This window comes from Aedes albopictus, chromosome 2 (assembly GCF_035046485.1).
Source record: "Aedes albopictus strain Foshan chromosome 2, AalbF5, whole genome shotgun sequence".
NCBI classification, from domain to species: Eukaryota; Metazoa; Arthropoda; class Insecta; order Diptera; family Culicidae; genus Aedes; species Aedes albopictus.
The window spans coordinates 353,710,589-353,733,975 of record NC_085137.1 but is presented as its reverse complement, the minus strand read 5'-3'; the positions used below and the strand labels follow the sequence as shown (position 1 = coordinate 353,733,975).

The 23,387-nt window shown below is 41.3% G+C and overlaps 3 protein-coding genes across 3 annotated transcripts in view; 2 read left to right on the top strand and 1 right to left on the bottom strand.

Annotated features, from left to right (window-relative positions):
• LOC109416657 (uncharacterized) overlaps window positions 1–23,387 on the top strand; it is a 325,658-nt gene that overhangs the window by 180,333 nt on the left and 121,938 nt on the right. The window lies entirely within an intron of this gene.
• LOC109416078 (nucleobindin-2) lies at window positions 378–8,001 on the top strand. The gene is made up of 6 exons (XM_029866439.2): window positions 378–537; window positions 674–866; window positions 5,412–5,516; window positions 5,580–6,416; window positions 6,485–6,532; window positions 6,938–8,001. Exons 2-6 carry the CDS (start codon window positions 711–713, stop codon window positions 7,553–7,555), a joined length of 1,764 nt encoding a protein of 587 aa, XP_029722299.2. The 5' UTR covers window positions 378–537; window positions 674–710; the 3' UTR covers window positions 7,556–8,001.
• Window positions 12,508–23,153, bottom strand: LOC134288309 (uncharacterized; the record flags this gene model as incomplete). The annotated part of the gene is given in 3 exon segments (XM_062852754.1): window positions 12,508–14,289; window positions 22,661–22,786; window positions 22,983–23,153. Coding segments are annotated over 3 exon segments (618 nt in total), but the record flags the coding sequence as incomplete, so codon positions are not given.

Genomic DNA, 23,387 nt, shown 5'->3' with positions numbered 1-23,387 from the left:
GCCACTCCACACCATCAATGTGCGATTTTCAGCTCGGTTCGCGGTGACAGTTTGTGACAGGTCCTCCTTGACATTAAGTAGCACGCAATCGAAGCCAGCTGTCTCCTCCTATGCCTCTCTCTCAGATGATCACCTTGGGGGTCCCAGGATCTTGTCGCAATGGTCCACTGCACGAATTTCTGCTGGCCTGCTTACTCTCACACGAAATTTGACGTTTGAGCGGTGCCGACACCGCTCAAACGTCAAATTTCGTGTGAGAGTAAGCAGGCCAGCAGAAATTCGTGCAGTGGACCATGTCGGAAAAATACGCAGACACAGATAGTGCACAGATGTAGTGCTTCAGTGAATAAAATTTCTTTGCCCCTAAAAATCGACGCTCATGCACAGTAAACACCACGTATCGCAAACCGTCAAAGTGTCACTTTTCGACAACAAAACAGCCAGTTGCTTTTACAGCTGGGTCGCTAATTTTCCAGTTTTTCATTTCTTCTGCAATTATAATTCACGCTTTTGCTGCTAAATATCATTAAACTAACGGTAAGTGAAACATATTTTACGCTAGTCGTACATTCGGACCATTCGCTGATGCGTAATCGAATCATCGAAAACTTTCGCAATAGTTCGTCGCTCATCCGTCATCGCTTTCCATATTTGTTTTTTTTCTGTTTTGCAGTGATTCCCCACGAATCCCGGAAAATCCCTTTCGAACGATGCTCGAAAGTGGTAAGGTCTCCCTCGTCGGGGTATTCCTCCTGCTAGTGGTGCTTCTAGAAAATACCTTCAGTCTTCCGGTTGTGACGCAGGCACCGAAAATAGAGAAGAAAGAGGAGGAACAGGTCAAGGACAGCAACGTGGAACACATTGAGGTAAGTACCTGTCGAGCTAGTTTGCTTATTGCTAGCCTAGGGGCAAGACACTGTGCAAACGAGAGCAATTCTGAGGAATTCTGAGTTACTCTTTTTATCGATGATCGACGAAATTTGTCAAAAGACATCCCTAAAACTGCAATTTTCATTCAGCACACGCAACACTTCGCAGTTTGACATTGATGCCAGATCACACTTTGGCATAAATGGGAGAAATTCTGAGGAACTGTGAGGAATTCTGAACAACACCTCGAACACAGATTTGCTCTCGTTAGATCTGTCTTGCCCCTAGTTGCTAGCTGTTGTATGATGCAAAAAGAACGGTAGTCATTCATAATAAACAACGCCTGGAGCGCTATCGAGCAGCGACTCAATTGAAATTTCGTAACTTTACTAAAGAATTCGTTTGAGCCTTGAAAACTTAATATTGAGTGAATGTGAAATAGAGTTATAGGTGTTTTGGTAATAGGGAGTCATGGTACAAAGTCCTTGTACTGGTGACAGTTTATAAAATTGAATTTATTCTGCCTTGTGCAGTGTAGCGAGTCCTTGGCTTGATTCCAGGCGTTCGGATCCGGACAGTAAATGAAACAGGACTGATACTGTTCAACGACGAAGGTTGAACTTGCTCGAAGTTGCTGCATCTTGCTCTTACCCATCATCATCATCATCAAAGAGGTAAGAGCGGGATGCAGTAACTTCGAGCAAGTGCAACCTACGTCGTTGAACAGGACTTATGTTTTATTCCAGCTCCTAGGGTATCGCGCCACTTGGGCGGTGGCTTCTATATTCGTCTGTTTTCCACTATAACTCAATCAATTTTGAACCAATTGACTTGAAATGTTGTACACGGGTAGATACTATACCTATCTCACCACATTCCAAAAGTTGTGTTAATTGGTTCAAATTCGACTGAGTTATAGTGGAAAACAGACGAATATAGAAGCCACCGCCCAAGTAGCGCGATTCCCTACTTAGATTAATTCATGTTCTATCAGCCTACTACAATACTACATCTCTCCTTCTTTCTAATTTTAAATTAGTTATATTTTATTCAATTATCTTTGAACAGTTCTACTACATTCTATCACATTTAGATAGTAAAAAATCTTTGAAATATTCTGGTTTTCGAGCTTCACGATGTCTTCTAGTTCTCACTGGTCCTGTAGACGTCGAATCAGTCGATGCCCCATCTTTGGCTTGTGCTGGATAATTTCTTGATGTTATTTGATCTGGATTTAAATACCATTTCATCGAAAACTAGGATTGGTTGTTCAAGGTTGAAGAATGGGCTGCTACAAATTAAACGTTTTGTATGGTTGATGTGCCTGTCGTACTCCATTCCGGTTTCCAAGTTTTTCACGGTAAGACGAGTTCCGTTCTTCTTCGTAACTATGTATGGTTGAGGGTCGAATGTTGGCGTTAGCTTGCTACCTTTCAAGAAATTCTACACTACCACGTGGTCTCCTATATCAATCGTTGAATGCTTAGCTCGTCTTCTATTATCTCCATAGTTTCTTCCCTTCTCCTCCTTGTCTGTATCTGTTTTCATCATATTAGATCTTGATCCTTGCTCCTAACTATCCGAATAATCTGGTAGCTTGTCCTTCAAACTATGACCAAACATCAATTTCGCTGGGGTTTCATTAGTAATAGCACAGACAATGGCAATAGAATGCTACGTGTTCCTATAAGCTAATAAGAAATTATACAGATCGCTCTTCCAGTCTTTTCCTTGTGCAACACTTATTTTGACTGATTTCAAGAGTGTTCGATTGTAACGTTCCACCAACCCATTCTGAAATAGAGGGTATGGTACAGAATGCTTGAGATTTAAGCCTAGTTTGGTGTTTGAAAGGAATCGCTCAAGAAACTTCTTGACCGATTCCTGGCAGAAACTTTCCACGGTGACTGCCATTTGAACTGTCATTTCTTCGCAACTGCGTACTGTGATAAAAAAAAAACAGTTTCTAGGGCGATTCAGGCAAGGAATTTCCCATGCATCAAGATAGGCCGAAAAATTTCTTCTGAACTGCAAACAGCGCTTTATACCAGACGCTTTACAAAAGCTGACAAATTCTTCTGATCCAAATGGAGGTCCGTTGTCACTGTAGTAGGCTAGAAATGATATGTTGATATCAAAGTCATAGCCTACTTTGATATCAACATATCATTTCTAGCCTACTACAGTGACAACGGACCTCCATTTGGATCAGAAGAATTTGTCAGCTTTTGTAAAGCGTCTGGTATAAAGCGCTGTTTGCAGTTCAGAAGAAATTTTTCGGCCTATCTTGATGCATGGGAAATTCCTTGCCTGAATCGCCCTAGAAACTGTTTTTTTTTTATCACAGTACGCAGTTGCGAAGAAATGACAGTTCAAATGGCAGTCACCGTGGAAAGTTTCTGCCAGGAATCGGTCAAGAAGTTTCTTGAGCGATTCCTTTCAAACACCAAACTAGGCTTAAAGTAGAATAAATCTGACTTGTATCTTACCACCGAAGCGAGAAGACGTGTCTTATTCAGTACCGTAATCCGGGGTCAAATTGATCACTTTAAAACAACTTTTGCGGATAACATCAGTACCTGTTCAAATATTGCCAAAAGAATTTCTGTAAAACCAGTACCCAGTGGTTCTCTATGGAACCATGTGATAGAATTTTGTTCAGCAAATTTAAACTTTAAGTTAAATAACTCCAAATATCAAAACATTGGAAATGCCACTTTGGGGCGAAATTGATCAGTATACAATTAAGCATCGGTTGGAAAGAAAAATTTCCTTGATCGCTTAATTTTGCTCTTCTAAAACCGAATAATGCGTCTCAAATCTTACAACTAGTGAATTTAATACTTTAAATGCAAAATTAATTTTTAAAATTTCTCCTTAAACGCCTAAAGGTAGGCAATTTCTTTGGAAAAAAGTGATTTCTATCGCAATAAATGACTATTTCTTCATAAAATGAACTTTCTATAATTATTTCATGTTCTGATTAGCTGCATAACATCTCAACCAAAGCTCCACAAAAATGTTAAAACAGAGAATTCACGGGAAGTCCTATTAGCAATTGATTGTTTAGTAGCAATGATTTCAGCTAAATGAGAAATACATTGCAAATTCTTTGAAAAATAAGGCAAAACTAACTTTTTTCTAAAAAAAATAAAGTCTACACTCATCTCTAGACATCTACAAAGCAGATGACGTAAAAAGTTTAAGATCATTACGACGCTTAAGAGTTCCTAGCATGGGATTACAATGCAGTACCCGAGTGATCAATTTCACCCCGCTGATCAATTTGACCCCGGTTTACGGTACTTCTACATTGGCAGACGAGGATAATTTCTTAATTTTCGGGCTGTGAGACCAGCAAGCAACCGTTGCACCCTTTTGGAGAAATTTCCGGGAAACTTCTGGAGGAATTATTGATAAACTCCTGGTGAATGTTCCGAATAACTTATGAAGGAACTCCCGGGGATATCCTGGAAAAAATCCCGGGGAACCCATGGAGGAATTTCCAGATAACTTCTATAGGAATTCTCGAGGTCCTTCTGGTGTTATTTTCGAGGAAGTTCTGGAAGAATTCCCGGGGAACTTTTGGTGCAATTACTTAGAGGAATTTCCAGATAACTTCTGGAGGATTTCCCGAGGAACTCCTGGAGGAATTCTAGGGGAGCTCCTGGAGAAATCTTCAGGTCGCTTAATGTGGAATTTCCGAGAAACTCCTGTAGGAATTCTTGAGGATTTCCGAGTGATCTGGAAAAAATCCTTAAGAACTAGGGAAATTCCCGGGGAACTCCTGTAGGACATCTGGAGAATTTTCTCAGAGAATCTGGGAATTTCCCGGTTACTTCAGGAGCAATATTCATGAAACACCTGGCAGATTTCCAATGCAGATGCTGGTTGAATTTCTATAAAAAAAAATGTTGATAAATCCTGGGTGTATGCCCGGGGTAATTTCTGGTGGATTTTTAATGGAACTTATGGACGTATTGCCTGGGAACTCCTGCGGAAATTTCTATGGAACTTGTATTAGTATTCCCGTGAAGCTCCGGAAGGAATAACCGAGGAAAACCTACCAGAATTCACGTGGATCTGATGGTAGAATGTCCGGGAAATCTCTAGAGGATTTTACGGGAAACTCCTGGAGCAATTCCCGGAATAAAGCTCTTAGAGGAATTTCCGGGGAACTTCTAGAGGAATTTCCGGGACAACTCCTATAGAAATTAATGGGAATTCTTAGAAAACACTTGATTGAATTTCAGAAAAGATGCTTATTTCCGGGTAATTTTTAAAGGGGAGGATTTTCTGGATGAAACCCTGTAGCATGTAAAAAGTGGGCCGATATGTCAATCCAAACTTTTTTGGAACCACTTCAAAATGGCTCTGGGGTCCAATGGACCCCAGTTATCGTTAGAGGGTTAATCCCGAACATTCTACCAAGACCTTTTCAATATCTTAGTAGAATGTTCTGGATTTATAAATAGTTTGAGTAATGAAAAATATTTCCAACACGTTCAATGAATAATGTAGTTTTAAATCTTTCTTTTCAGAATGTTATTGAGTACAATAAATATTTGCAAGAGGTGGTAAAGGTGCTGGAAAGCGACCCTGTTTTCAGAGAGAAATTAGACAAAGCAGCGGAAAGTGATATTAGGGTATGTTGAATCATCTGTTTACTGTATAAAAATGGGTTTGTAAATTTATTCCTTTGTTTGTAGTCTGGTAAAATAGCGCAAGAATTGGAATACGTCAATCATAACGTGCGATCGCAGCTGGACGAGTTGAAGCGAATTGAGCTTCAGCGATTACGCGAACTGGCAACCAGACAGTTTGAACTGTCGAACCACATTGATCGCGATCATATGAAAATTGCCGAACATCTTGATCACGAAAATCAGCACACTTTTGAAATCGATGATTTGAAAAAGCTGATCCTGAAAACGTCCCAAGATCTGTCCGAGAATGATCGTCGTCGGCGAGAAGAATTCAAAGAGTACGAACTGCAGAAGGAATTTGAAAAACAGGAAAAACTTCGCCTGCTGGATGAAGAGCATCGCAAACAATATGAGGAGGAACTGAAGAAACAACAGCAAACGCACGAAAAACATGAAAAAATCCACCACCCAGGCAACAAGGCCCAGTTGGAAGAGGTATGGGAAAAACAGGACCACATGGATGGTCAGGATTTTGACCCGAAGACTTTCTTCATGCTGCATGACATCGATGGCAATGGCTATTGGGACGAAAATGAAGTAAAGGTGCTGTTCATCAATGAACTGAACAAAATGTATGAAGCTGGTCACCCGGAAGATGACATGAAAGAGCGAGCAGAAGAAATGGAACGAATGCGGGAACACGTGTTCCAGGAAGCAGATACCAACAAAGATGGATTGATCAGCTATGAAGAATTCATCGAGCAGACCAAGCGGGAAGAATTCCAGAAGGACCCAGAATGGGACACGGTTGATCACCAGCCCCAATTTACGCACGAAGAATATTTGGAATACGAACGGCGGAACCAGGAGCAAATCCAACGATTGATTGCAGAGGGAAAGGTATTTTATCACGTGTATCATCACTACTTTTCATTACAATATTCCTAACATTCTGTATTATTTTACAGCTTCCACCACATCCAAATATGCCTCAGGGATACTATCCTGGACCAAATGTAAGTTTGAAACACATGCTCAAAAAGTTACATTCAGGGTTGAAGATAATTTAGGGTATTGTTAGAAGTATCCGTTTAACGTTGTAATAGTACACTAGATAAGACAGAAATTGAAAGTCTCGAATAACAAAAATTAAATAAAAATCAATCTTGTTATAATCAAATTTGCTTTCTCTAAAGAACATCGAACCACTCCGGTTTGGTTTCTCCGCGTTTAAGTTACCATTGATACTTCACTGTACTACATAAAAAGGATTGAATGGTTAACATCTCGTTAAAAAGGATAAAAAGGTGCAACTATTCGTATTTGACATGTTTTTTTTAAGAATCTATTTTTTTAAGTGTTAAATATGTAACATGCCTAAGTCCATACTTTATAATGCCTATGCTTCTGCGTATTTCCAGTCTGGCCCTTACCAAGTACATCCCAACGCCATTCCTCAAAATCAACCGTACCACCCCCCTCCGCAACAGGGGCACCCAAACCAGGTACCGCAATACCAGGCCCATCCTCAGCAAGGCTACCCGCAACAGGTGAATCTGCATCCTAATCAGGTTTATCAACACCATCAGGATCCAAACTATCCACCCCAAACCGGTCAGCAATCTAACGTATACCAGCATCCTCCGCAGTACCAACAGCAGCCGCCCCAACACCAACAACCAGCTCATCCTCAACAACAGTACCAGCAGCAACCCGCTCAAACCCAGCAACAATATCAACAACCACAACAGCCTGTTCCAAATCCTGCCGTCCACCACAATTCTCAACCCATTGCTAACCAAGCGCAACCGGCTGCCCCACAACAAAACCGCCCGCCTCTGCCACCACCAGTCCCACAACAGCAACAACAACAACAACAACCAATAAGCAACAATCAAGCACCTCCTCCCCCACAACCGCAACAAACAGCACAACAAAATGTGCCTAACAGCCAACCACCCGCTGGACCAAACCAGCAGCAACAGAAGCCAGCTTCCGTGCAATCCCAACAACAACAGCAACCACAACAGAAACACTAAAACTTAACTTCACAACTTCTACTTAAAAAGAATAAAAACTTCTTCAATTCTTCTTGTGCTGATGGATAGATGTATCTAACATTTTTGGATTGTAATTTTAAACTGAAATCTGTTGTGTATTTACTGAAAGCACAAGTCAGCCAAAAGTAACTGGCAATTATTCCAGGATAAACGTTATATTTTGCATTTTCATACTTTTCTCTGACGAACTGTGGGCTAGCGTTTCTACTGTGCATCGCGTGTTATAATGTCTATTCTGGTTGAAAACCAAAAAATAAGTAAATTACTTGCGATAGTTAGTAGAAACGCTTGCCTAGAAAAATAAATTGACAATGTGTAGTGATTTGCAAGACTGTTTGGTACACATACCTATCTAATCGAATCGTTCAAAAACCTCTACTGTATAACTCAACTATTCGAGTAATAAATCTGTTTAAAACTTGTAATTTCTGCGTTTGAAATTCCCTGAAGTAGTAAATATTCACTTCCGTCCCTAACCTAATGTGATAGGGTTTGTGTTCCATCAGTAATCTCACGCTCCCAATTTCATCCTATTCGAAAACAAGCGATTACGGCACCGATTGATTTCGTTCTTTTTGTTTTCATGCGTGCTCACTTCTAACAAAAAATACAAAAATAAGAAACAAAACAAACAGTGCTTCATTCCTTTGTTTTTCGTAGGATGAAAATGGGAGCCACATGCTTAATAAGGGAACCATTACCCTATTTCATTTTTATACCAATGCTTGCCAGACCACTTGGTCCACCCATCTTGCCCGCTGCGTTCTCTGCCTTCTTATACCAACCGGATCCGTTGCGAACACCAAACTTGCAGGGTTGATGTCCGGCATTATTGCAACCGTATTCTTGTGGATGCTGGGTTCGTTCGCTGTAGAGTGCTGCAGTGATTCATCCTGTGATCATTCCCTGTTCTCCTGCACAACGCAAAAGATCGCCCTTACATAGCAATCGTCGCTCGAATATTCCAAGCACAGACAAACAGACGTAGTGTTTGTAAAAATCGAGTTCTATATCGAGTTGCGTACAACGTTTTTTGCAATTCAGAAATAACCGCTTGAAGATAATTTTTACATATTTACATATCATACAGATGCGTTAGTTATGGTTAACGAAGCCATTTCTCCAATCGCACACACAGACTACCCCCAAAGGGATAGTCAAGATTCTGTGCATTGGCGCTAGCCGTCTCTCGCAGTACGCCCATTACTGCGTTAGATGGCTAGCTATCTCTGATATGTTCGGTGTGCTTTTAAACATTCGTTTTTCGTTGTGGGGGATTTCAACGCACGAAATCAATTATGGAACTGCGCAACATCGAACAAGGCGGGAAAAATCCTTTCCCAAGAGCAACAATCTTCGAACTTCTACATCCACCATCCAGAAAATCCGACTCGTTATCCAACAGGAAGAGGTAGGCCGTCCACTCTAGATCTGGTTCTATCAAACAACCAGGTACAAATGTCTGTTCCTATAACCCACACCGACCTCTCTTCGGACCATTTACCCGTTACGTTCAAGATAAATAGCAGCACTTCCGCTACTCGACCCGAAAATACCTACCGTTGCTACAATAGAGCTAACTGGAACCAGTTTTCTAGACTGGTGAACGACAACATCGACCTAAGCTCTCGGTTGCTCAGTGACCTTGACGAAGAAAGAAAAATAGATGATGCAATTTTGTTCTTTGGCAATGTACTAGCCCGCGCAGAAGAGGCTTGTATTCCACTATCAAACTATAATCACCAAAGAAACATTCTCCCAGATGAGATCAAGCAGCTTATTCGCCTAAGAAATACTCGTCGTCGTCAACATCTACGCACTCGTGATCCCTTGCTAGGTGCGATAGTTGAACAACTGAACGGTATTATTCGCTCCAAATGCGCCGAACATCGATATAGGAATTTTGGTGAAATGCTCAAAAAACTGGATCCTGGATCCAACCAATTTTGGAAAATAAGCAGATGCCTTCGTAACCACGTTAAGTACAACCCCCCACTTAAAGTGAATGGAGAGATAATTGTCAGCTCTAACCAAAAGGCAGAAGCATTTGCCGCCTCCTTTGCTGCTGCCCACATCAACACACTAGAAGGAGATGCTGAGACGACCTCTCGAGTGAACAGTACCATGGATAGGATTAATCAGGCAGAGTGTATTGTAAATCCAGGTGTTCTAGCCAAACCAAAGGAAATCTTGTCAATCATCCGTTCAATGAAGACCAAAAAAGCTCCGGGCCCCGACGGCATTAGAAACGTTATCCTTAAACACCTTCCGAAAAAAGCACTCGTGGCACTAACAAAGATCCTTAATGCTTGTCTCAGACTAGCTTATTGCCCACTCAAATGGAAACATGCTTCTGTGATTGCCATCCCTAAACCGAATAAAAACATTACTTGTCCCGGAAACTACCGCCCAATCAGTCTATTGAGCGGTTTAAGCAAAATACTGGAAAGACTGATTTTAAATAGACTGAATCGCCACGTCGAAGCAAACGAAGTTATTCCGTACGAACAATTTGGGTTCAAAAAAGGCCACTCCACAATTCATCAACTTGTGCGAATCAAACAAGAAATCAAGCGCAACTTCAGCCATGGGAAATCCACTGGCATGGTGCTTCTTGACGTGGAGAAGGCCTATGACCCCGTATGGCAAGAGGCGGTGGTCTTCAAGCTGCATCAATCGAACTGTCCATTGTATTTGGTAAAAATAATTTCTTCGTTTCTGTCCAATCGCCGATTTCAAGTAACACTCAACGGTTCTACGTCTACTTCGCACCCCATACCGTTTGGTGTCCCTCAAGGATCGGTCTTGAGCCCTACATTGTATAATATTTTTACATCAGATACAATAATGGTTGATGGAGTAGTCTATGCTTTCTTCGCGGACGACACAGCTTTTTTAGCGGCCGACAAGGATCCAGCTCAAATCGTAACTAAGCTACAACATGCGCAGAACAACCTGGAAAGTTATCAGCGGAAATGGCGAATCAAAGTGAATGCTACTTCTTCTTCTTATTTCTGGCGAGCCGACACCGTTCGGCATCAGCTCTAGTTTAACGTCCGCCTATTTCTGGTACTAAGCCTAAACACGGACGGTCAGGGAGACATCCACACACACCCGACACCCTACATATCGAACCCATCAACACATGGGCCGGGACCTACGGCTTTACTTCCTATCCGAGGGAAGGCGTGATCAGATATTTTTGTCTCAGAAATACCGACGGCGTCGACTAGGATTGAACCTAGACCGACTGGGGTGAGAGGCAACCACGCTTACCACTACACCACCGACGCCGCTAAGTGAATGCTACAAAAACGCAAACAATTTTCTTCACCAAGAAGAGGGCAGCACGAAACCTTCCTAGGACAGCAATAACCACAAACGGTCAACCATCAAATTGGGAAGATGATGGGAAATATCTTGGAGTGATCCTTGACTCCAAATTGACTTTTGCAAAGCACGTGAATTACTCAATTGATAAATTAGACAAAACTATCCGTTGTTTGTATTCACTGATTAATAGGCGTTCAAAATTAGCTGTCAAAAACAAAGCACTGATATTTAAGTGTGTACTTCGACCATTAATGACGTACGGATCACCAGTGTGGGGAAAATGTGCCAAGTCTCATCGCGCTCGTCTTCAGGTTAAGCAGAATAAGCTGCTGAAAATGATCTACGGTTTGGATCCCTTCTTTCCGACATCAGAACTACATCGCTTGTCGAATACGGAATTAATCGACGATTTCATCGAGCGATCAACTAGAACCTTCGTCACATCGTGCCAGATGTCAGCAAATCCTCTTATAGAAATCCTGGCAAATCAACCACTGTGATCATAGAATAAGTTTTACAGAAAAGTTCTAGGGTTTTTTTTTCGATAGTTTTTACCTAAGCAGTATAAATAATCAATACGTAAAAAATCCAATTTTTCTAAACAGAAACTGAAAAATAACGCAGCTGAAAGGTAGATCCAAAACTCTGCAAGTGTAACAAAGAGCTATTGTACACTAATTGTAATGATTAAATCAATAAAAGTGAATGTATGTAAAAAAAAAAAAAAAAATTTAGCAAAAATTTTTCATCAAACTGCACACTAATGGTTATAGCCATGTATAAGAAAGTCTGAGCATAGCAGGTTATACCTACTGTGCAGTTGTCACAATTTTTACAAAACTACGTCGAGAAAGCATCAAGAAGTGGAACAAAACTAAACACAGTGCTGTAATGGTTCATTACGCAACGCAAATCAGTACTGTAATGAATTATTACAATACTGCTAATTTGGTGTGGAAAAGTAGGCCTTTTCCTGGCAGATTTGCGTGAGGTAAAACAGCCTATTACGATGAGAAATTGCGAAAATACTCTTTACTTCTATGTACTACTAGATTTGTAGTAATGAGCTGTATTTTTGTATGATGAGTAGGTCAATTCTCCGTTTCTGCAATGAAATGGTGCAAAAAGCGTGGGTATTATTATTCCTTGCCTAATTTGATGCTGTTTGAGCAAAGCTTTGAATAACTATGTTGTTTATGTTGCAAGAAATGGAGCAAACAGCAACACTGTTGCCCAAAGTTTTGCACAAACAGCATCAAATTAGGCAAGGAATCATAATACCCACGCTTTTTGTACCATTTCATTGCAGAAACGGAGAATTCACCTTCTCACCATACTAAATTTCAGCTCATTACTACAAATCTAGTACTTCACCGATCTGTCCTATTCTATGTAAAGCCGTGGAACAAATCTCTGTAAATCTTCACAGAGATCTGAGTAAAGAGTCTTTACTCAGTTTTATTCATATGGCCAATAGGCCATATATAACAGGCTATATATAAAAGATAACTTTTCAATTCGACAATCAAAGCACCGAATTAGGAAGTAAAAGGAATGTGAAATTATCACGAATCGAAAAAAAAGTTCCCCGAGCTACATCTAGTCTATAAATATATATTTCTTGGACAAGATATATATTTATGCATTGATCATGATGGTGATCCAACGATAGCTGGAACATATGCCATAGGTTCACAGTTGTGTGTATGTGTATTTATTTGTGATTAGCTCAATAAGCGGTTCGATTCTTACGGTTGCGGTTATTGAGGTTCGCTTTGTTTCGCGAACCTTCGTGTTCAATTATGTTCAGTTAACGATCCCATTAGTATCACTATAATATGTTTATGTTTTAATGTCAATGTTTGCTTTTAACTTCTTTTCACAATCTCTCAGTTCGCTTGTGTTTTAGTCTTTCATTGTACCAATTCCATCTCGATTGCCTCCTGGGAAAGATTTGTTTTGAATGTTGTCGTCGTGGAAAATGGAACAGTTTCAACATTCGGAGCGAAATTTATATGGATGTGGTATTCGGTTTCGGGTTTCTTATGCTAACTTATAAGCTAAATTATAGCGTTAACGGCCTAGATGTAGAAAAGGAGAGCTCGCTTGTTTTATCACAAGGATAAAGACGATCGATTCACAACGATTAAACAATAGAATTCGACGACAAAGATTTTAAAATGCATAGACAGGATTTTCGAACGAGTTAATAGCTATATCAACGGAAACTATTAAAATCGATAATCAAATGGCTTTTACGTGCATAGTTCACAACAGAATTGTAACGTTTAGATTGTGTTGCAGAAAATTTAACGGCAGTAAAATCAATGTTTATTATAATTTGTAGTTGCTTGAGGATACATAATGAATTATAGCAGCAATTAAGTTACCATAATTTAGTGAGTATGTCGCTATAGTGCAACTAATAAAAGAGAAGTGAAAATTTGAAACCATATTTATTTGATAAATTGCTCTAAAACACTGACAAGAATAGTTTTTCTTTTATGGTAATAAATAGGTTACTATAGTGAACCGAAATTGATTGAATTAAAATTCGATTGAATCTAAATTAGAATCGATATAAATCGGCACAAAAATTTCGATTCAGAATAAAAGTATAAAGAACTTAAAGGTATAATTGAAACACTAAACTTATAAAATAAACTCAATTGTACAAAACGTATAACAACGGCAAATGCAAAATACTCTGACATTGAAACTGCAGAAATTACAAATTGTGTGATACTCACAATGACAAATACTGCTTGATGTATTGCCAGTTTGTGATGGTCGAATCAATTCGACTGCTTCAATCGTATATCAATCTAGTTCTCGCGGAACTCAACGGGACACTTATCCTTTTTCATCATTTTTGTACAATCGGAAAAGAAACGAACGATTCACTACGAAGGCCATAAACCCTGTTTGAATATCATCTTCAGGAAGAGACATTCCACCAGTAAAAAATACATTTGGCTCAGAACAAGCTAAGATACTAAACAACTGATCGGTAAAAAAAATCTTTACAAAACTGACTTAGAACTACCAGCACTCACAGTCTATCGTCTCACGTAGCTAGTCGGTCGGGGGAGTCCGCTGCGCGCGGTCGGTGGACGTAAATTAGAGGGAGGCCTTAAGCCGGATGGCTTCGCACCGCTGATACCCGAGGCCGGTATGCTCTTGGCCGGATTTACTGCCGTTCGATTGGGTTCCACCGGTAGATTGGCCCGCAACCCTAAACTTCCACCGTTAACTACACCGGCGCTGCCGCTTATGTCTTCAATACTATGGGTCGCGTAATTTTGTACATTATTAGCTATATTCTGGCTATCTACACGGTACAAGCTTCCTCTAGAGCTAGCTGATGACGATGATAAACTCTGGATAGGGAAAAATGGAAAGGAAGAAGTATGTATGAAACTGGGATCACTATTCAAAATTTAATGGATTCTTTATTAACAAAAATTACTATGTACGTGGAAAACCTACAGTAGTTTTAATCAACAAACGCGTTTATTTGTTTATAGATGAAAAAAAGTTGTTTGCGGGCGTAATTTAGGTTTTTTTTAAACAATTTCATTTTTTTAAATGTGCCTATAAGTTTACAAAAAGTTGAAAAAAAATGAAGTATAACCTGTGTGTCCACCGCTGTATCTAATTAAAAAAAAATATAACACGATTTACACCCCAGACAACCAGTAATCGTATAAGATGTTGCATAAGATGATAAAGTGAAGGCCATATGCGTACATGCCTCAATTTAGGCACTTTTAAAATGTGCGTATATCGCCTCCGCTTTAGCATCTTATGCAACATTCTATGCGATCACTGGTTGATTGGGCACATTTTGAAGTTACAAAAGATCTGAAAATTGTTTCATTACTTTATCTATTAGTAAAACTACAGCATTCCACATAAAAGTGAACGTAAGGTGCAAACCCGGGTAGAGGCTAATGGCAAACAAAGGACAAAATAATAACTGGTTTTGCCATCATATCTCGTTTTGCCATTCTTCTGTTATTATGAAAAACTTAAAATGGCAAATCAATAGCAAAATATACAATCATAGCTGTTCCTCCGAATAGCACACGAGGGGACAATTTCGGTGGTAGACGACCTGGAATCAAAAAACTTGCGTCCGTTCGGGGTGAAAGTCTACTTTATTCTAACAAAAGAGTGTTCTTATAATAATGGGGTTTGAATGAGAGTCTGTATGTGTGTGAGTGTGATTACAAATGAATGCATGGTGGACTGTATGAAAGTTAGGAGTTAGTTTTGATTTGGGCGTAACATCCTCCCGGGGCCTTGAAATGACTTCATTTCTAAACATCACTCTTCGCTATCCAAAGGTAGCAAACATATCTTTTTGACCGCTCGCTTAGTTGTTCCATTCTTCGTCTTCAGGGTTACAACACGTGTGTGTCCATCGGTACCAGGGTGCGTGTCGATAATCCGTGCCAACGACCATTGCAAAGGAGCAAGGTTATCGTCCACGATCAGTACGAGTGCACCAGGCTTGAACTCGGTGATCTTGTAGTCCTTTTGTCGTCGCTGAAGTTCTTGCAAATAATCAGTCATCCAAATTTTCCAAAATTTTTGTTTCAGGTCTTGCAAAAACTGCAATCGCGACAGTCGTCCAACTGGAATGTGGTCATACGAAGGCTCAGGTATCGCCTGGAATTCACGGCCGATGATAAAATGAGCAGGAGTGATTGCCGTGATGTCGTTCGGATCGTCGGATGATGGCATCAGCGGCCGAGAATTCAAAACAGCTTCAATTTGGGAAAGCACGGTAGCAAACTCTTCATAGGTCAACTTGTGCTCAGAATCAATTTGAGGTGTGATTTGACCGATTTTACCCCGGCCTCCCAAATCCCACCAAAGTGGGGACTACGAGGCGGAATAAACGACCACTCAATGCTTCGTTGGGTGCAAAACTGATCGAGTCGTTTTTGGAATTGTTCGTCCTTGAAAAGCACAGCAAGACGCCCTAATTCATTGCAGGCTCCTTCGAAATTAGTGGCATTGTCCGATACCAGCTTGTTGGGCAAACCACGACGGCTCACAAATCGTTGTAGCGCTGCTAGAAAGGCTTCACTCGTCAAGTTCGACACTGGTTCCAGATGCAAAGAACGTGTACTCATGCACACGAACACGCAGACGTAGCCTTTGGTGTACATTGGCTTTCTGGATTGGGTGGAAGATTTGAAAGTAAAGGGTCCGGCGAAGTCGACGCCTGCTGTAGAAAAAATAGGCGCCGGTTGAACCCTGTAGTCTGGCAGGTTACCCATCAACTGCGTTGCCTTCGACGGTCGCATTTTGAAGCATGGGATGCAGTGATGTATTATCTTCCTGATGACACTTTTCGCTCGCAGTGGCCAAAAGCGTTGCCGTACTACTGCTAACAATCCTCGCTGTCCCAGATGATGGTTGTTCTTGTGGAGATGTCGAATGAGGGTAGCAGTGAACGGATGTTTCTCAGGCAGCAACATTTGGTGCTTGCTATCATAAGGGATGATGGCATGCTTATTGCGGCCGCCTACCCGGAGAAGTCCGTCGTTCATGTCGATAAAAGGACTAAGACAGCGTAGCGGGTGTCGAGAGGATTGGTCCTGGTTGAGAAGTTCTAATTCATGCTGAAAACCCTCGGCTTGTACTAGGCGGATTATCAACAAGTTAGCTCGTTTAAGCTCGTCCACAGTGATCGGACCCTTCGTCAATTCCTTCCTATGTCTTCGAATGTAATCAGTAAACCTGACTACGTATGCCATTGCTCGTTCAATTATCGAATATCTGCTGATACGATCAAAGAGTGCCAGTCGGGTAGAAGTCTTCACGGTTGCCACTAAAGATGTCTGCTTCGTTTCAGGAATATCATCTTCCTTCAGAGGCGGAGGTGATTCTGTGTTGCCTGATGTTGGTGGCCCGTTCCACCAAAGTTCACGATTTATGATCTGCGTCGGTGTAAGTCCCCTTGAGATCAGGTCGGCTGGATTGGACGCCGAAGGAATGTAATGCCAATCTGCTACATCCGTGATATCTCTGATCTTCCTCACACGATTTGCCACATAAACCAAGAGTTGCTCTGGTCTTTTGGCTATCCACGCAAGAACAATCTGCGAGTCGCTCCACAGTGTTGTTGATTCAAAGTTGTAGTCTAGCGCTGACTTCACCTTGTTAGCAAGATTGGCGAGTAACAAGGCCGCTTCCAACTCAGCACGGGGTGTGGATATCTGTTTTGGCTGTCCTTTCTTCTTCTTTGGCAAGATTTTGGATTTGCTGCAAATCAGCGCCATCTGTGACGATCCATCCGAGGCAACAGATCTTGCATAAACACAAGCTCCACAAGCGTGATCCGATGCATCGGAAAACCCATGCAGCTCCACCATTACAGCGCCCTCCGCGATGAACCGTCTGGGGAGATCCATGCCATCGAGAGAATTCAGTTCTTCACGAAAAGTTTTCCAGCGTGCTGCTATAGCCGACGGAATGGTGTCGTCCCACTTGATGTCAAGCACCCATAATTCTCGCATCAGTAGTTTCGCTGTAGTTAACACAGGTCCGAGAAATCCTAAGGGGTCAAATATTTTGGCAATTTGACTGAGGATGCTTCGCTTGGTGAGTCCTTCGTTCAGCTGCAAAGGGATGCTAATCCTGAAGACGTCCTTCTGCGGCTCCCACACTATTCCCAGGGTTTTCGTGAGGATGTTGATGTTTCCATCATCTATCTGTAGACTAGTTTCTCGCTGGTGCTCTGGAGTTTCATCGAGTAGTTCGCTGGAGTTGGAACAGATCTTGTGGATGCTAAATCCACCCTTGGCTAGAAGATCAATCAATTGCTGTTTCAGCTCCAACAATTCTGGAAGCATGTCATCAATGTAGCACGATTTTGTAATAGCACGAGCAGCTAAGGGAAACGAGTGTCCCTCATCCTCCACAAGTTGTAGCAGCGACATGGTGGCCAAGAATGGAGAAGACTTCATGCCGTACGTTACTGTTGTCAACTGTAGTACCTTCAACGGTTCACTGTTGTTCTCCCTCCAAAGTATTCGTTGGTACGGTTGATCGTCAGGATGTACCGCCACCTGACGGTACATTTTGGGGATGTCTGCGCTAACGGCATATCGATACGACCGGAAGTTGAGCAAGATGGAAACTAGGTCGTTCTGGACAGTTGGACCTACGTACTGTGCCTGGTTGATTGAGATCCCTGTAGAACTCTCTGCCGACCCATCAAATACTACACGCAGCTTTGTCGTAGTACTTGACGGTTTGAGTACGCAGTGGTGGGGCACGTAGAACGCACCGCCCGGCTCTTCATTCATGGGGAGAGAAATCTCACGCAAATGCTGCAAATGTTCATACTCACAAATAAACGCCTTATACTGTTCCTTTAGCAACGGTTCTCGGTCCAACCGCCGCTCGAGTGACAAAAAACGTTTTTCTGCCATCTGTCGGGACTCGCCTAGCTCGGATTTCAGATCGTTGAATGGGATTCTTACGATGTAGCGCCCATCCGGGTTTCTTCGGTGTGTCGTTCTGAAGTGGGCCAGGCATGACTCTTCATCCTCTTCTTCCTTGGGTGATTCGGCGCATGTCTCGACCTCGTAGAATTTAGCAAGGATCCTACTAAGGTCGTCTTCTTCTACCACACTTGTCAAACTATTTCCTACCGTGGTATGAGCCGCCGGAACAAGGCCACTCACGATCCAGCCGAATTGCGTTTCTTGGAGAAAAGGAGCACTAACCCCAAGATCGTGTTGACCGGGTCTTAGGAGTCTGAAGAAAACTTCTGAACCAATCAGCAAGTCCACGGTGTCTGGAAGATTGAAAGCTGGGTCGGCTGATACGATTGCATCTGGAATTTGAAGAGCCTTCGCATCGAACTTTGCAAGGGGTAGGTCTCCAGTGATTCTCGGAACTACGAGAAGTTCCAATGGCTTCGTTGCGTAATCATTCATCCTTGATTCCACTTGCGTATGTAGCTTGAACTTGATGTGCACTTGTTGTCCGTTGATCCCGGAAATGACACAGAATGCGGGTTTCCGTTTTAGGCCCAGCAGAGTGGCGAATTGTTCAGTTACGAAGTGCGAGTGGGAAGCTGAATCGAGTACTGCTCTGCAGGCGAATTTCGAGTCACCTTTGCCACGGACGAGTACCACGGCCGTCGCAATAAGGCTCTGGCTCTTCCCAGTCTCCACCATGGTACATAGGGTGGTCGCGGTGCTTGCAGTCGTTGGTGCAGGATCGGAATTCGGAACGATCTTTTGCTGGTTTGTCATGTCCTTGGGTGGTGTAGCAGGTTGTTCTTCTCGATGAATCAACGTATGATGACGCTGTCTGCATTTTTTACAGGTGTGGGTCGATTTGCAGTCGCTTGCTGTGTGCCCTCGCTGAAGGCAATTAAAACAAGCTCCGGATTTGATGAGGCTGGTTTTTTGCGCATTGTATCCAGCTTTCTGGAATGTGTCGCACTTCCAAATCGGGTGCGATCCGCTGCAGTGAAAGCACTGTGCTTCTGTGGTGACGAGCGAATGTGCTTTCACTTCTGATTTCACAGCCGGTCGATTCTGCTTCACAGACTCACCAGCTGCCTTCACACTGACTTGAATTTTCTCCAAGGCCTTGCACCTGTCCTTCAAGAAATCCATCGTGTTAGAATACTGGGGAAGCTGACCCGGTTTCTGAACCAGTTCCCAAGCCTTTCGTGTTTCGAAATCCATTTTTGATGAGATAACGTTCAAAATCACCATCTCACCCAATCCGACGACAGGTAAGTTCAGGTTGGTGAGGGCATCGACATTCTTGCTGCAAATATCGATCAGTTTACGAAGATCGATCGCACTCTCCTTGGTCATCTTTGGCAGGCTCAAGATAGCTTCGATGTGCTTGTTGACGATTAGCCGTTTGTCTTCAAACCTGTCGCGAAGGGTGTTCCAGGCTGCGGCATAATCATTGATGTTGATTATGTCCTGGTCTATTATCCCAGCAGCTTTACCTACTAAAGCGTGTGGTACAGCTTTATGGCTGGCGATTCCGCGTTGTACCTGTTCATGATGTTTTCGAACATGCTGCGGAAAGCATACCAATTTTCGTAAGAGCCATCGAAAGTTGGCAGCGGTACCTTCAATGGTGGCAGATTCGGCTGCACAGCCTGGTTTAGCGCCTGAGGTGCAGATGAGGCCTGCTGGAGCTTCACCTTCGGAGTATCTTCAACCTGCTGGGCCAAGCGAGCTAGAAGGATGCCATAAACCCGCTCGAATTCGATGTACACCATCTCTTCTTGAGCTTGACGTTCGTCGCTGGTGATCAAATCGTAGATTTCATTCTGGAACTCGTTGTATTCCTTGTAGCATCGTGTCAGCATTTCAATTTGCGTTTGAAGGTAGTGCTTGCTCATATTGTTTGGATTGTCCGGATCCGATGTAGCCACATAAATCCGCTGCACCTTCCGTCGCACGGTTTCACGTTTCTTCGCCAGCATTTGAATTTTTTCTTCCATTTTCTTCTTTTCTTCTTTAAGTGTTTGTTTTTTCTTCTGATTGCTCACTGACAACGGATTTGCATCTCGTTCTTCACTTCCTATGCTCTGATTATGTCCACTTTCCAAATCCGTGTCTTCACTGTGGTTTTTCGAAGCACTTCTCGTTTTAACCGGTGTACGCTTCATGTCACTTTCATTAATGTCTGTGTGGAGGCAAACTCTTCCAGTCCGACGTTCTTGGGCAGTTCACTTTTAGTGTTCCACACTCTCCGGCGTTTGTCTTCCAATTCCGGTGAATTGGATCTTTGCACTTGCTGCAATCTGCAGCTCCGGTTTTGTTTCGCGAACAATCGATTCGCCAAGATGGCGTCCACGGATAACACGCCGATGCGTGTTTCGCATCGCTTGTGCACGGCACTCGCGTCGAATTTTTAACTTTTTCCGGCTACTTTCGCGTCCCGTTAACAACGGTCGGAAACCATCGAGATTGTCCTTCCGTAAATCCGGTCGAATGGACCAATGTTCCTCCGAATAGCACACGAGGGGACAATTTCGGTGGTAGACGACCTGGAATCAAAAAACTTGCGTCCGTTCGGGGTGAAAGTCTACTTTATTCTAACAAAAGAGTGTTCTTATAATAATGGGGTTTGAATGAGAGTCTGTATGTGTGTGAGTGTGATTACAAATGAATGCATGGTGGACTGTATGAAAGTTAGGAGTTAGTTTTGATTTGGGCGTAACAATAGCAAATCTTGTCATTGATATGTTATTCATGAATAATGCTAAATAACACATCAATAACAAAAATTACTATCATGGTGAAACTTGCAACTTAGCACCTTTTATAATGAATTGTATAAAATATCAAAACAATAACATATATTACATTCCTAGCTAAATTTGTCATTATTTTGATATTGTGAGAAATTATTTATAAACATTTGGCCCCATAACATATTTTACTCTTAATATACCATTAACTATTATATTGTATATTTCAAGCATAACTTTTCAATTCGACGTATCTCGCAAAAGTAAACAAATCCGGATTCTCAGCTGTGTGTTTGATTCGCAATGGGTTCTATTTGATGCACATCAATTTATGTTAATATAGAACTCAAACAATTAAAGAGTATAATTTGTAAAACGACGTATCTATCTACCCTAACAACCCTACGCTGCGCAAACGTTCCTAAATAGGAGAAGCCAGAGTAGATCGCGGGGCAACGGTGGCTACGTTCATCAAAGTAAATTTGATTTTTAAGTTCGTTTCGTTTTGAGTTTTTTAATTTCCACAAAATAACTGTTTTTACATTGATTGATGAACTTAAATTTTATTGAAGAAAAAAAAGAAAGAAATAGCTCATTTTACCTCTCTTCTGCTACTTTGAAATAATAACTGAATCTACCATTATTTTAAAATTGAATTTGAACAACTAAACCTATCATTATTTTGATCGCCACATAAACAGCTAAATTTGTTCTTATTCTGTTATCAATAACTCAAGAATGTCATATTTTGTTATTCACCGATAACAGTTAATTTGGGTCTTATTTTGTTATCAATATCTCAATAATAACTTATTTTGTTCTTCAATTTTATCCCCATGCTTTACCATTACTTTGTTATTACAATGGCAAAATAAGTTATTTTTTAGTTTTTCTGCTACCAAAATTTTGTTATTATTTTTGTTATTTTAACTCTTATTTCAAACAAACAAATAACACATTTTGCCATTCAAACATTCTGTTTTAATGGTAAAATTTGCCATTCTTTTGCCATTAAGCTCTACCCGGGAAATGTTTTCATCGTGTTAAAGTGTGAAAACTTTATCTGCTTGTAATCGCATAACTGTCGCATGTGGTTATGGAAACAATTCAAAATGTTACTGATACGGCACCAACTGGCACATGATAAGCACGATAAAGGCAGTGTACTCTCGATTGATAAATCCGTTTGACATACTGAAGTTTGGCATAATGGCCAATTGTTATAACTATACGTGAAGCATCTATTATTTTCATGTGTTATTATTGTTATATATTCGTTATTTAAATTCATGTTGTTTTTAAAAACTGTATCGAATATCAAAAACATTGATTCATGATTTTTTTTACAATGGTGCATGTTTAACCTTGGGAGACACGATAAAGGGACTAGCATTTGTTCATATATCTCCTTTCTCCTACTGATCATTCCTACAAGGAATTAAGCTAAAAACCTGGGACCTAAAACCATTCAACAAATAACTGCAAAACATACTTACATTGATTGATTCGGTGTCTGAGTCCGCGGGTTTCTTCTGTGAGCTGTAGCTAAAGTAACCGGACGATGGTCGTACCAGCCCTAGCCGTGAACCCGCTTTCGGTGCCCGCATTTGTACGCCTGATAGCTACAAAACACATGTAATGCATATTATTGTTTATGTGCATCAAAATTTGGTACCTAATTGAGAGCATTGAAACTAAAATTTTGATCAAGGCAGCAAAACAAGAAACAACACTAAATTATCGGACGAACATTAGTACCACTAATGGAACGAACAAAATAGAAAATGATAGTTATAGTCGAAATGAAACTAAACGTACATTAGAACTTGTTGTGGTAATACTGCTAGGGTTCAGTTCTCTGCTCCGGATGTTAATTTCGGGCGCAGAATTTTTCAACGTGGCAGGTGTTGTTGTTGTACCGGGTCGCACCAGTGAGCTGGCGCGTGGCGTTCGCAGATTCAACTGCAACTTGGAAGTGTTATTTTTCAGCTATAAAAACAATACATTCAGAGTTAGTCAAATTCGAACGAATGGAACGAGTTGATGAATTTGGGTGAATTGGTGCAGAGGTTTCCAATTTCGAAAATCACACCGTTGTATCCTTTGACCAAACCAACAGTAAGTATTTTAGAAAGGAAACGTACATTTTACATAGCAAACGGCTCTGATGAATGGTAATGATCTGAAAGTTAACTCGAATGATAGAAAATGTTTTCTTAATAC

What these genes read in the sequence shown, in the direction of transcription:
- LOC109416078 (XM_029866439.2), top strand. Translation starts at nt 711, where the DNA reads ATGCTCGAAAGTGGTAAGGTCTCCCTCGTCGGGGTATTCCTCCTGCTA. An exon ending in GATTGATTGCAGAGGGAAAG is followed by an intron (nt 6,417 to 6,484) that starts GTATTTTATCAC and finishes ATTATTTTACAG; the next exon opens with CTTCCACCACATCCAAATAT. An exon ending in GATACTATCCTGGACCAAAT is followed by an intron (nt 6,533 to 6,937) that starts GTAAGTTTGAAA and finishes GCGTATTTCCAG; the next exon opens with TCTGGCCCTTACCAAGTACA.